We start from the raw sequence: 13,610 nt of genomic DNA on the forward strand, positions 1-13,610 counted from the left end.
TGATAAACTAAACTGGAGTTAACATATCTACACTGAAACCCCTCCTTGTCTACTTACCTAAGGCCACAGGCTAGCTTTGGTCCATAAACCCGACACAGTGACTGCCTTGTACATATTTTCTAGCCAATAAAGCCTCAGGCCTGCTTACTGAGCCCTGTGTGCTTACCTGGATTTCTTACTGTGGTGAAGAGTGGCCAGCTGTTAATTGGATAATGAGCCCAAATCCTCTTACAACCTAACTCCTTACCCCTCTCTTGATGTGCAAAACAACAGAGAGTAAGTTCACTTCCTATTTGAAACATACAACTTAATCCAATCACATTTTGAGAGGTAAATTTTTCCCCAACAACTGAATTACTGAAGAATATATGGTACAAAAAGGGTTGCATTTCAATAGAATTAGCTTTATTTATTATTTATTTTCAAACAAAAGGAATGGCCTATAAGCAAGTGCAGATATGGACTGAGGGGCTGAGGGGGTGGGTGGGCGTGGCCTGAAGCTTACAGAGGAGTCGCTGTGTCATAATGGAAACAGCTGGTTAGAAGAAACAAGCAGTGATGTCTTGTCTGCTTGAGGAGTCTGGAGATGCAAAGTTAACTGGAAAATTTGTTTTTCTTTAGAAAAGGTGTTCTGCCGAGTTAGCAGCAGGAAAGAAACACTAAAGGAGCTTCTGAAGAACTAGGTGGCTGTGCAGCTTGAGAACCGGCATCAACTCACAGTCTTCTCATTTTCCCCATTTTCTATAATTTTCCTCTTCTTTTCGTCTGTCTTTTTCTTGAAGATGTTATTTCGGTAAAACTGAAGCTCTTTGATGCTTTCGCTAATATCATCGAGAGCCCTACAAGCAAACACACCACACTGAAGGAAAAAAAAAAAATGTCCCAAACACTAGAGATGAAAACCGTGACTTCTTACAAGCAACCTGGGATCCGGTTAGTGTGAATGGCACATCTGGTACAGAAAGTAGTGGACACCTCGGTGGCACTAAGTCACTGGTGCTGGTGCTTGCTGCATGCTATGTTTTAGATGAAGGAGACAAAAACTCCCCACTGTTGGAACCAGGATGTATCCCTGGTGCACAAAAGGACCTTGCGAACACATCCCTCATGGAGGGATAACTGCCTTAATCTAGAGACAGGAGAGAAGCCCTAGCCCCTACTTCACATGACCTGTCAGAGCTACATGACCCCAACTGGATGGCATTCCCTACATATGGAATTGGGGTGGGGGGATGGGAGGGGAGGGTGTAGGGTGCATGTGAGAGGGCAGAGAGGGTAAAAGGGAGGGAAGGAGGGAGGGAGGGAAAGGGAACTGGGATCGACACGTAAAATAATAAATTTTAAAAAAAAAATACAGTAAGTTGGAGAAAAAAAATCCCCACTGTTTCAAAAGACTATGATGTGACTGGAGTGAAGGGAATCTCAGGATCAACTGACTTTAGGAAACAGGTTAATCATTTCCTTTCTGAGGTTCTGTCCAAAACATTTATTAACTGAATATGTACACAAATAATATGTAGATGAATTCCTAAGAACCTGTCCTACACATATAACATTTCTGCAATGTAAGCAACCATGTTCATGGGATACTTACCAGCAGCCCAAGAACCAGAGCCTGGGAAACACTATGCAATACTTTAGGGATGTCCCTGAACAGACAAGACCTACATACTCACCGCAGCTCATGATTCAGCCATCCTAATGAGTGCCAATTATCAGATCAGAGGGCACCTAGCCATGAAGGAGGCTCTGCCTCCCCTCTGTGGTAATGTGTGCTATGATCACTGGAGCCTGCATCCACCTAACAGTCTTTCTTATCCGACATGCTGTTTCTCAGCTGCTGAAGCCTGAGAAATCCCAAGATTATTACAATGGTAAGCAAGTAAATCGATACACTGTGGCGGGCTAAGAGCCTCTTCTGAGAATTCACTGTCTGATCATCACTGCTGGAGTTTTAAGTTATTCATTTCCACGACAAAGGCACTAATTCACTTTCTTCCTAAATCACATAGGTATGGTAGGGGATTCAAACTCAAAATTACAGCCTCCAACCCCTAGCTAAAGAGCTATTGGCAAGTGATGGCTGCTGGGGTGGGCATCATTGCTCTTCGTGGCAGGGCCACCCACATTCTGATGGATGACCCCACAACCAAGCAGGCAGCACAAAAAAGAAAAGGAAGACGGGTGTGGTGGCGTGCACTGTTAATCCCAGCTCTTAGGAGGCCGAGGCAGGCAGATCTCTGAGTTTGGGGCTAGCCTGGTCTAAACAGCAAATTCCTGGACAGCCAGGCCTATACTGAGAGACCTTGCCTCAACACCCAAACACACACACAGACAAAACAAATCATAAAGGTAGGATGGGGGCCATTTCAAGGAGGAGGGAAGTGGGGTACAAAGTGATAATGGGAAGGGTGGGAGTTAGAGATAGATATGATCAAGATACACTGTAAATATGTATAATACTGTCAAAAATAAATTTGAAATATTTGGAGAATACATGCATACATACATACATACATACACACACTGGTTAAATAACAACACATAATCACATTTTTTCACACATATGTGTGTATGCATGTGTAGATCAGGGATGCCATCCCACTATTAAGACGGTCTCTAGCTGGCCTGCAGCTCATCAACTAGGCTAGAGTAACAGGCCATGGAACCCTAGAAGGCCCTTCTCTGCCTCCTCAATGCTGAGAACACAGCATGCACAACCTTGCCCAGCATTCTGAGGATTCTAGGGACTGAACCTAGGTCTTTGTGCTTCTGATGGTGAGGTAGGTGCTTTATCAACTGAATTATCTCCTCAGCTCCAACAACGTACAATCTCATAACACAATATTGAACTCTGAAAACAGACCAGAAATCTCAACATACTTTTAGATCCCACTGTGTGGTAAAGCCGGGGCTAATCTTGGCATGTTTACACACAGTTATCAGCTATGCCATCTTGTGTGAACAGCCACATTTCTTTGTAGAAATGTCTATCTACTGTATTATGGAGGCTGGCCTTCTTCAAATCTACTTAGGAACATAATGATGAACAATGTGGTTGACTATCAACTTCCCAAACTGAGAAGGAGCTGATGAGATGGGCAAGCAGGTAAAGACACCTCTGTCAAGCCTGATGACCAGAGTTCAATCCCCAGCCCAATTCTTAAAAGTTGCCTCTATTGTCACACATACATGCAGGCACATGTGCACATATGTGTGTGTGTGCACACACAGACACACACACACACACACACACACACACACACACACGCATGCACATACAAGTAATAAGAAAATAAATCTGAAAAAGTCCAAACTCCAAAAAATCCCAAACTGCTATTGTTTCTGATAAAATATCTTAGATCTGAATTAGTACACTGTCATTTGGGGCCACCCTCCTGTGAACACAACAGAAGGCCATTTTAGCTCAGGGACTGGTCTTTCTGTGATGCCTCCAACTGTACACTGCAGAATATCAATTAAGTAAATCAGTATTCAGTGTTATCAACTAAGTAAATCAGTGAATGCTTCCCTTGGCCTGTCCTTACCAGTAAGCTTTTCTTTCTAAATGGCTCCAAAACTTAAAACAACCAGTTGCCTGCAGTTGCAAGCACAGACACCACCCCAAAAAAAGCAAACATTTCCAGGCAGGACAATGATGTCCTGACTTCAGAAGGCCACACACCTGCATCCTCTGTGAGAAGAGAGCTAACAGTGCTAGTTACTACAAAGGTCACAAATTGCTTCATCTACTTCCAAACCAAGCTTTAAGACTAGCAGACTACATAACTCACAACAAAACAATAAAAACAAAAACAAACAAAAAGGCCCACTGAAAACTGAATCTAGAAGCCTACCCAGAATCCTAAGGACTCTTAGTGTCGGAAAGTTATCTTTCAGCAACTTTATTTTGCCCAATAAAAACTAGAAAAGAGAGGTTAATATTTAAGAAGTCAGGTCGGGGTTAAGTGTATGCCAGCCCTTGGACGGTCCCGATCTTACCTGTGAGAAGCAGCCTTCTTCGGTGCAAATTCATAATCCTCTGGATACCAGCGTCTATACACAGTAAAAATTATAAACTCTCAAAGGAAGCTGTCTCAAGCACACAGAGCAATCACCTTCAAGTCATCTATCTATGGCTTCTGCTTGTTTGACACAGGGTCTTAGGTAGCCCGGGCTGCCTTCCTGATCCTCCTGCCTCCACTTCCAGAGGACTATGACAACAGGCACCTTGCCTAGTTTGAGGTGCTCGGAATTGAACCCAGGCTTCCTACAGACTAAATAAAGCAAGGCTCTCCCAACCTCTTCAAGTCATTAGTTAATACTGGAAAAGGCTTTTCCTCTCTTCACCCTAGAAACTCCCTTTAAACAAGTCTGTCAACATAGTGGATTCCAAAGTTTCGAACATCAACCCAGCCCTTGCTAGTTTCTGTCCTTTGTATCTAACTGCCTGATGGGCATCTCCACCTAATCCACCAGACACTTCTAATTTAATGTATAGAAGACCACACATCCTCCACTCCCATCCTCAAATGCAACCTTACTCTTAGTCTCTCCTCCTCTTCTGAACAGGTCCACCATCTACCTAAGCGGCTTCAGCTAGAAATGCTAACCCCTTTCTCCTACTTCTCTTTCCTCGCTCCTTCATCCAAGCATCTGGCATCATCACGCCTGCTGACCCTGGCAAATGTTGTATCCCTTCTAAGTACCCAATGGCCGTCTCTCCCACTTGTTTTTCAGTCCCTGAGATGATACATGCCTCTTTTCCTCCTACCATTTTACTTGCCACCTTCTAAACAATACAATTTTTTCTCATCCTTCCATTAAAACTACCTCAAAGGAACTGCATCTCTCATTAGACAAAATCAAGCATTTTAAGCAGGCACACAAGCTCTTTATGGTCCAGGCTTGGTCTCACCTTTGCCAATCTCAAGCTGTCCACCTCAGCATTAACAAAGAATCTGTAACTTTTTTAACACTCAATTTTTATTTATTTTATTTTAGACAGGGTCTCATGTAGCCCAGGCTGGCTTCCTCATCCTCCTGCCTCCATCTTCCCCAGGGCTAGAATTACATGTATGTACTACTACATCCTGTGTATGCAGTGCTGGGGGCTCCAAGCCAGGACTTCCTGCATGCTGGGCAAACATTCCAACTGTACTATATCCCAGCATCCCTGTGTCTATTTGTCTTTGCTTTCAATTCCTTAGCATCCTCCTATCTCTGCTTACATTCAGGAATGCTCTCTCCTCATTCAAGCCTCTTTCAATCTCCCTGAAAAGGCCGTGTACTTGATGAAGCTCTCCGACTCCCCCTTTTCCTCCAGCATGCTGAGCTCTCTGTGGCCCCTGAATATTCTGCATGCACACTCCCATCACACAAGTCACCAGGCAGTTTATTTTTAGGGTGTTTTTTTTTTTACACCTCTGTCAACCCACTAGACTTAGCTACTCAAGAGCTTTTCATCTCCATGTCCCCAGTGGGTCGGCCAATGCCTACGTTCTCTGGTTTAATGAAAGCTGTGTGGAAGACTTCTGGCATTTCTCCCATGCCTCACCACTCAGAATAAATAAGGACCCCATACAAATGAGACTGGGATGAGAGAGACACACACCCACACAGCACCCTCATTCTATTCAATTATTTTCTACAAATTCTCCAGTAAAACATGCTACATGAGGCAATATAATGGATCCTAAATATAGCCCTTACCTGCACAGCTCTTTAACAGTGCTCACATCAATTATCCTATAATGAAGATGTTTCATGAACTGGGGCATGTATTTGTCAAGAAACTTCTTATCTGCATGAACTGAATTCCCTAGAAAGACACGAAGCATACCGCGTCTGCGTGTTTCTAACAGTGTACAACATGATACAAACATTCATAGAGCATATCTGAAATGGAAGTTAATTTTTTTTTTTCCAAACTGTTCCTAAAAACTAGTATGTCCATCGAATTTGAGTACTTCAAATTAGGTTACAAATATGGACTTTCCAGCAGGTCATCAGTCTAGCTCACAATAAACTCATAAGCAGCCTCTCATGGGCAGAATGACCGTCTAGTGTTCCATGTACTTAAAGAGTTTAAATCTGTTACTTTTCAAGTTCATACCAGATGTGCAAACTTGTTCCCAGTGTCACAAAATCCACACTACTAACACTAAAAATTTAACTGAATCATATAGTAGATAAACCTTTATTTCACATTCCAATATTTTTGACAAATAATATCCATATTCATGTTTCCATACAATAATTTATACTATAAACACTGGATTTTTAAATGAGAACTTTAAAATAGACATCAGCCACATTGGCTAAGAAAAATAAAATCATTTATACAATATATACTCTTATATATAAAATGCCAAAATTGTTCTTTGTATTTAAAGTGTTAAGTTACCATATCAATTTACATACACAAATGCAAACACCCCGTCACAGAACATTCCCTTCCCTCTGACAATGTTAACCCTTCAAAAAACCCTAGGTTAACAGACCTGGTCTCTTAAAGTCAGTGTCACAGGGGAGGAGCAGGGGTGGGGGAAAATAAGTGAATGACTTTAGACTAACCAACTAGAGGTGAAATAACCAAATAAAAATAAAATATATATATATATATATATATATATATATATATATATATGACTAAATCTGGGTTCAAAAACAGACACTTTAGGATGCTTCAAATGTGGGCTGAGTACCACGGATATTCTTAAATGGCATTAATGATTTCCAATGCAACAGTAATACTGTGTTACGTAAGAAAATGCCCTTACTCTTAGGAGCTGCTTGGGGAGGGGGAGGGGGCTTTAGGAAGTATCACAAAGCCTGCCATTTATTTTCAAATGTCCAAAAGCAGCAAGAAAAATATAGGGATAAAAGCAATGTGACAAAGGCTAAGGATGACCAAATCCAACTTTTCTGCGCATTTGGAACTTTTTCCATAATAAAAATATGGGGGGAGTTTTTGCTGAGTTCGTCTGTGTTTCTCAGATCTCAGATCAAGTTCCAAACCATTTCACCAATACACAAAAGTGAGACGTGTACTCCAAACCAGGGTGAGTGGAAGGCAAGAATGCCTCAGCTGGTCTCTCTGAAACTCTGGGATTCTCTGGTTTCTTGAGCCACTACTACAGAAGACTATCTACAAGATAGACATGGGATTGGATTTTACCTGCAAGTGGACAGAGCCCCGGAGGAGTCTGCTGTCGTACAAAGGACAGAAATTCATACTCTGCCTGCTGCAATGTAATTGTACTCTCCTTCACTGCCTTGGTAAGACCAGACTGCAAGAGAGAATCCCCAGCCCCCACCAGAAACACATCAAGTCAGTTTTCAAAAGTATCCGGAAATGAAATTTCACTTCTAAAATGGGTAAAGATAACCACAGCTGGACCAGTTTTGGGGGGCTGGAGTTTGAACTGAAACTGCCATCGTTACACCAATTCTGTTTCTTAAAGAATCCAGACCAAATTTAGTTATGCTCCTGATTGTTAGTATCCCTTTCACATAGTCAGAAAAGATGGTGCTCAAAGTCCAAGGCTAGAAGCTCTCGGAAGAGGCAGCTACCACCAGGAAAGCAGCAGTCCCCATTCTCTGTGGGTCGAGTTCTAACCTTATCCATAAGACTGACTTGAGTAACACTTGAAATTCCACAATGTGTTCGCGACAGACTGAATGTAGAAGAGAGAAAAAGGACATTCAGGAGAAGGTGATCTCGAGAGGTCCCAAGGATGCAAAGTGCACAAGCAAGCAGCTGCCCAGGTTTGCCAAGCCATCTTCCTCTAACCCTTTTCTAACACCATCCACCAAGGGCACAGGATTCAGATGTGGGAGCAACAAGCTTGTGACTGGTCCCCAAAGCAGCAATCCTGTTATTTGGTAATGTTACCTTCCCATGATGCTCCTTGCACCAATCTGACATGCTGTCCAGCAACTCATCCGGCTGTTTGATAATCAGGTTGGGACCCTGTGGGTAGGAAGAGCCATTAGTCATCGAGAAAATCAACAGAAACTGGGGGTGGTGGCGTACACCTTTAATCACTGCCCTTAGGAGACTGAGACAGAAATGGGACTCCTTGACTTTGAGGCCAGCTGGGTCTGCATGGCAAGTTCTAAGGCAGCCAGAGCTATGTAAGAACTAACAGAAACAACCCTACTGTCAAACTGCACTTATTTTTATGAGTGTATTAGGGAGAAGGCCATATATGCCAAGCATGTGAGGTCAGAGGACACCCTTGGGTGTTTGTTCCTCAGGAGTCATCCACCTAAGGACCTAGGGCTTGCCAATTAGGCTAGCCAGCAAGCCCCCAAAGAGGCACTTGATTCCACCTTCCTGCAACCAGGATTACAGATGCAGAGCACCAGGCTGGCTTCTTACATAGGGGTGAAGATCTAACTCAGGGTGCTCTGTTTACACAGCAAATACTTTACTGACTAAGCAGCTACCCTGACAACATCCCTTTGTTTTAAAATGCACATTGTATTTGCATACAAAATGTGAAGAAAACACAAACACTATGGAGAGGATAGGACTGAGAAAGAGGATCAAATAAACAACAGATTGAGATAGATGTGTGTGTGTGTGTGTGTGTGTGTGTGTGTGTGTGTACTGTGAAGTTACATTCTGTAGTTTTAGTTTTACATTTAAAGTTAATGTTTTTAAAGAAATAAGTAATATCTGAAGAAAAAAGTGGCCCTCAAATTCTCAGTTCCATGTATGAATTTCTTTGAATTAAGAAAACCTTTAAAGATCTAGTTTTAGCTATGAATTTGCTTGTGTGCCTATGTTCATGAGTGCTGGTATCCTTGGAAGCCAAGGAGCACATCAGCCCTGGAGCTGGAGTTACATGCAGCTGTGAGCTGCCCAACATGGGTGCTGGGGACTAAACTCAGGTGCCCCATGAGAGCACTATACTACTTTAACTGCTGAGCTTGCTCTCTGGCCCCTAAATTTTATCTGCATACACACGCATGCACTTGTGCACACACACACACTGTAACACAGCACGAATGTGGAGGTCAAAGAACTTGTGGGAATTAGTTCTTTCCTTCTAGCAGTTGGGTTCTGAGATCAAATTCTGGTCATCAGTCTTGGTTGCAAGCGCCTTTACCCACTGAGCCAGCCTGCCAGCCCTCCAGTCCAGCCAACAGAGTCTGTCACACAGCCTGACTAGTAGAACTAAGCTAATAATAATCACTTCTGTTTTTCCTCAAAAGACAAAGGTTATAAAAGAAGTTTAACTTTCCCCATCAGGAGCTAAAAGTGTGCAAGAAATTACAGGCAGCTTATCTGAACTCTGCAGAAGACTATCTGCTACTTTGGGCAAGGAAGTATGACAAGAAAGGTGGTAAAAATAGATTTCAATCACTGAAAGGAGTTCAAGTTTAATCAGCACAGCTTATATCCGCTTTTAAAATTTTTATTAAGTTTTTATTTATATGCAAGAATGTAAGTATAACACATTCCTCTCTCCCTCTCCCTCCCTCTCTTTCTTTCTCTCTCTCTCTCTCTCTCTCTCTCTCTCTCTCTCTCTCTCTCTGTGTGTGTGTGTGTGTGTGTGTGTATCAGAGAACAAGGTCCTCCTCTCCTTCTTCTGTATGGTTCCTAAGGATTGAACTCAGGTTGTTAGGACTGGCAGCAAGCAGGGTCCCACTGATCCCCTACAAATTAAACTCAACAGCTAGTCTAGAACTGTACTAAAATAGGCCTGCTGTCTAAAACTGAATTGTAGCCAAATACAAAAACAGATGCTGACAATCTCAGTGGAGAAATTAAAAAAAAAAAAAAAAATGTTTAAAAAAAACCTGAAGAACAGAAAAAACATAATATAAATCTACTGGCCTCTTCTGGACTGTCCTTTGGCAAACTAAGACATTCAAATTAAGTTTGCAAAACAGGATGCTTCTAGCAGCAAAAATAAATAAATAAAAAATCACGTTCCTCAGATCCTTGCATGAAAATAAAACATACTTTCCACACAACTGACATCCCTTAAATATTTTCTTTAACACCCTTATCCTCATATGACTTAAACCTTCAAACAAATTCCCCATTCATGAACAACTATATTGACATGCATCCGAAGTTCCCCTGGGTACGTATCAACCAACTGATCCATTAATCCCTATTTTGGGTCTAAAAGAAAAATACTTCTTTGGCCAAGGCTAAGCAGAGCTGGTAAAATAAAGATACTTGACTGTTTATTGCCAGGAAGTTCTAAGCCAGAAAAATAAGCAAGCAACCTAAAGCTTGGTGCTTGGTTTATTTATTTACAAGTTTTAAAGAAGTTGTTTTAAGAAATAATCTCTAGTTCTCTTCCACATAAGTCTGATGCCATTACAAGACAGGGACTCATCTCTAAATGTCCTTTGTTGTTCCTTTTTGTTTTTAAATTCTGTTGTTGTTGTTATCACTGTGTAGCTGTGGCTGATCTGGCACTCACTCTGTAGACCAGCCTGACCTCAACCTCACAGAGATCTGTCTGCTTCTGCCTTCCAAAGTGCTGAGATTAAAGGTTTGTAACATCATGCCCAGCTAAAAATGCCTCATCTCCTTTGTCTACCCAAGGAATAAAAAGAAGTCCTAACTGTAGGCTTAGGAGATAGCTACAGCTCCAGTATCCATCCAGTCTACCCTCTGAGAACCTGATTATTAACAAGACTCCTTTCTCCGCAGCATCCCTACTATCTACGGGTTTTGGTGCTGTTTTATTTGTTGTTTAATTTTATTCCTATGTGTATGCATAGAATGGGGGGATACCTGGATACCTATGAAGGCCAGAAGAAGGCCATCAAGTCCTTTAGAGCTGGAGTTATGGGTGCTTGTGAGATACCTGCTAAAGGAAGATACTGTGACACAAACTCTTCATGATTGAGTAGTACATGCTTTAACCACTGAGCCATCTCTCCACCCCCACTATGTAGCCTTGACTGGCCTGGAACTGGCCATACAAACCAGGCTGATCTCAAACTCACATTGGGAGGCCTGCCATTGCCTCCCAAGTGCTGGGGTTAAAGGTGTGCACCTTTAACTATGCCTGGCCTGTTTTGTTTTCTATTGACTTCAAATATTGAGGACAATATCAAGATCAGAGATTTCATCTATGGTTAAGAGATACCACAAACTTTTAAAATGCTTCCTGAGCGGCTAAAATACAAATGCCAACAGGTGTGTTTTACTTGCTTTGCTAAATGTTTCAGTTAAAAGCAGCATGGTCAACATTTTTATCAGGGCTTGTAATGTCACTAAGAGAACAGTCTAAGTGCAACAACAGACAGTCTACAACCCTAACACAGACGTGCAGGAAGCACACATCCAGCTGAAAAGGCAATCAGCCGTTTGAACAATGGGTATTGTTCGAGAGGATTCAACCAACTCAGACCTAACGTCATCTGTCTGTAAGGAATGTATATGGATTTTTTTTTATCATGCCTGATGTAAAAACTATTTACACACACAGACATTGCATCGGGTATTCTACAGGAAGAATGACAATAGGCAATCTAGAAGTAATTCAAAGTGCTCATTTGGTAAAAGATGTAGGCGCATAAGATTTTGATCTCTATAGAGGAATCCTGGAGTGTATACCCTATGGAGTGGTGAAGGGATAACTATATATGGAATTAAAGTCAAAGTTATGACGTTAAGATGGAACTCTGGAAGAGGTCACCAAACCTGATAGGACCACAGCTTGCTGGACTACTGGTTAAGAACACGTGAGACTGCCTGGGTTTAGAGAATAGTTTAACCAGCTTCCTCAATATCTAGCTAAGTCCCCCAAATTTCTGCAACATAATGTCTTCAGGTACAAATTGAGCATCAGTAATAGAATCAATCTTATCATCATAAGAACAAACCTGTATAGCCTTCAGGATTGTTTAGCCCTTGGAAAAAAGACAGGTTGGTTTCTATAGATATCAATTGAAAAATTAATCCAGTATGAGATAGATTAATAATCCTCCTCATAATTGGTTCTACATCAATGCTAGTTCTGGTACCAACTCTAATTAATGTCCTAGCATATTATGGTGGACCTTAATCTACATGGACCTCAATCCACTAAATTTTTCAATTAGAATAGAAGAAACCATCTTTAGATTCCCGGTGCCCTTAAGTGGTATGAAAGTATTTACATGGCATCACCTACTTCAGCCAAAATGTTAAGATCAGAGTCAGTTATCAGACAGGCCATCTCGATAATCTGATCCTTCTCAATGTCCAATCCTGTCATCTGCAAAATAAACACATAAGGATATAACACATGAAACCATCTTTAGTAAATCTCTTCTGCCCACGTTTATTTAATAGATTCCTTTGTGCATACTCAGCTTACATTCTAGGATAAATAACTATGTTTCCTGGGCAGTACTTAGGGTAGTAAGTACTGAGCACTAGCTCAGTGACTGCTACAGACATTTACTGTAGGTTAGGTACTGTCAAACTGTGTTTGTCCCAGGAACAGACGCAAAGTAAGCAAGAAGAACACAAACACTTCATCACAAAAAGTGAGCTCACCAACATTACCTATCTGAAGTTTATAAAAGTTCCCTATTTGCTCCAACATCTGATCTTTATCATAATCTAGCATAAAAAGTTAGCAACTAAACTCTTTTCATAAGGAAATAACTGGGGCTCGAGGGAGGCCTAGGTATGAATGCGTTAAAAGTAAAATGGGTTCGGTTCCCAGTGCACTTTGAGTAACTTGAATCTTCAACTGGGGCCTCAATTTTCTCTTCTATGGAATGAGGGGTTAGGCTGAGTCATCTTCTGAGTCCCAACCAGCTTAAGCAACCTAGTCTTTTAAGGCTAGGAGATGGAGGTGAGGGGCGCTCAGAGTAGCTGTTCCCACTCTCACCCTTGATCCTGATCCCAGAGACACTAGGCGTTAGGCAAATTCACATCTGGGTGGAGGTAGAGGCTGCGGAGAGGGAAGACACATGGATGGCTCCACCCAGATGGAAAGAAATCCCACAGTCCAACACAGTCCCAGAACCACGCAGAACTCCTGGCTCGGGCCGTGCTCACCTGCCGCACCTGACACCCGGACCCCCACCACCTCCCGGAACAGGTGGGTCCTTGGGTCCCATGCTCGCCTCCCCGCACCCCCAGCCGGACTCTCTCACCTCCAGGTCCACCCAGACCATCCGCTGAGCCATGCTCTCCCCTGCCGCCATGGCTGCGCCACTTTCGCTGACACCTCGCGCCCCGAACTGCCCGTGCCTGCCACCCACGCCCCGCAACAGCCTGGAGCCCAGGGATACGCCTAGCATCACCCGGCACGAGCCGCCACGGCCCCAGCCCAGCCGGCCCAGCGCGCGCAGGCGCCACAGTCGCTAAACGTCGCAAACCCACGGGGAGGTGCCGGGAGAAGACTACAAACCCCAACATGCCCGGCGCCGACGCTCCCTCCACAGCCACTCTTGGCTGTCGAAAGGGCTAGTGGGAGTGGGAGTCCTTGGTCCAGCCGCCAGCTCCCCTCCCCCGCCACGTGTTTTCGGATGTTATGGGACTTGCTTGTATTTCATTACTAAAGTTTGTTTCCAGGAGGTATCATTCCTGTTTTTATTTGTTCTGAGCCGCGGAGTTGAAAAGGTTTGACTTC

General features: G+C 42.8%; 1 protein-coding gene across 1 annotated transcript; it reads right to left on the reverse strand.

Annotated features, from left to right (window-relative positions):
- Positions 1-383: 383 nt before the first annotated feature.
- Rexo2 (RNA exonuclease 2) lies at positions 384-13,358 on the reverse strand. Its single transcript, XM_051197362.1, has 7 exons — positions 13,132-13,358; positions 12,156-12,239; positions 7,898-7,975; positions 7,181-7,292; positions 5,713-5,821; positions 4,003-4,056; positions 384-839 (listed from the first exon to the last, which is right to left on the reverse strand). Exons 1-7 carry the CDS (start codon positions 13,276-13,278, stop codon positions 710-712), a joined length of 714 nt encoding a protein of 237 aa, XP_051053319.1. The 5' UTR covers positions 13,279-13,358; the 3' UTR covers positions 384-709.
- Positions 13,359-13,610: the final 252 nt, after the last annotated feature.

Source organism: Phodopus roborovskii, unplaced genomic scaffold (assembly GCF_943737965.1).
Source record: "Phodopus roborovskii unplaced genomic scaffold, PHOROB, whole genome shotgun sequence".
NCBI lineage: Eukaryota > Metazoa > Chordata > Mammalia > Rodentia > Cricetidae > Phodopus > Phodopus roborovskii.

Bases quoted from the DNA above. Each gene is read 5' to 3' on its own strand.
- Rexo2 (XM_051197362.1), bottom strand. From the start codon at position 13,278: ATGCTAGGCGTATCCCTGGGCTCCAGGCTGTTGCGGGGCGTGGGTGGC. The intron at 12,240-13,131 runs GTGAGAGAGTCC...TTTATTTTGCAG, and splicing joins TGGTCTGGGTGGACCTGGAG to ATGACAGGATTGGACATTGA. The intron at 7,976-12,155 runs GTAGGTGATGCC...TCCTACCCACAG, and splicing joins ATCTTAACATTTTGGCTGAA to GGTCCCAACCTGATTATCAA.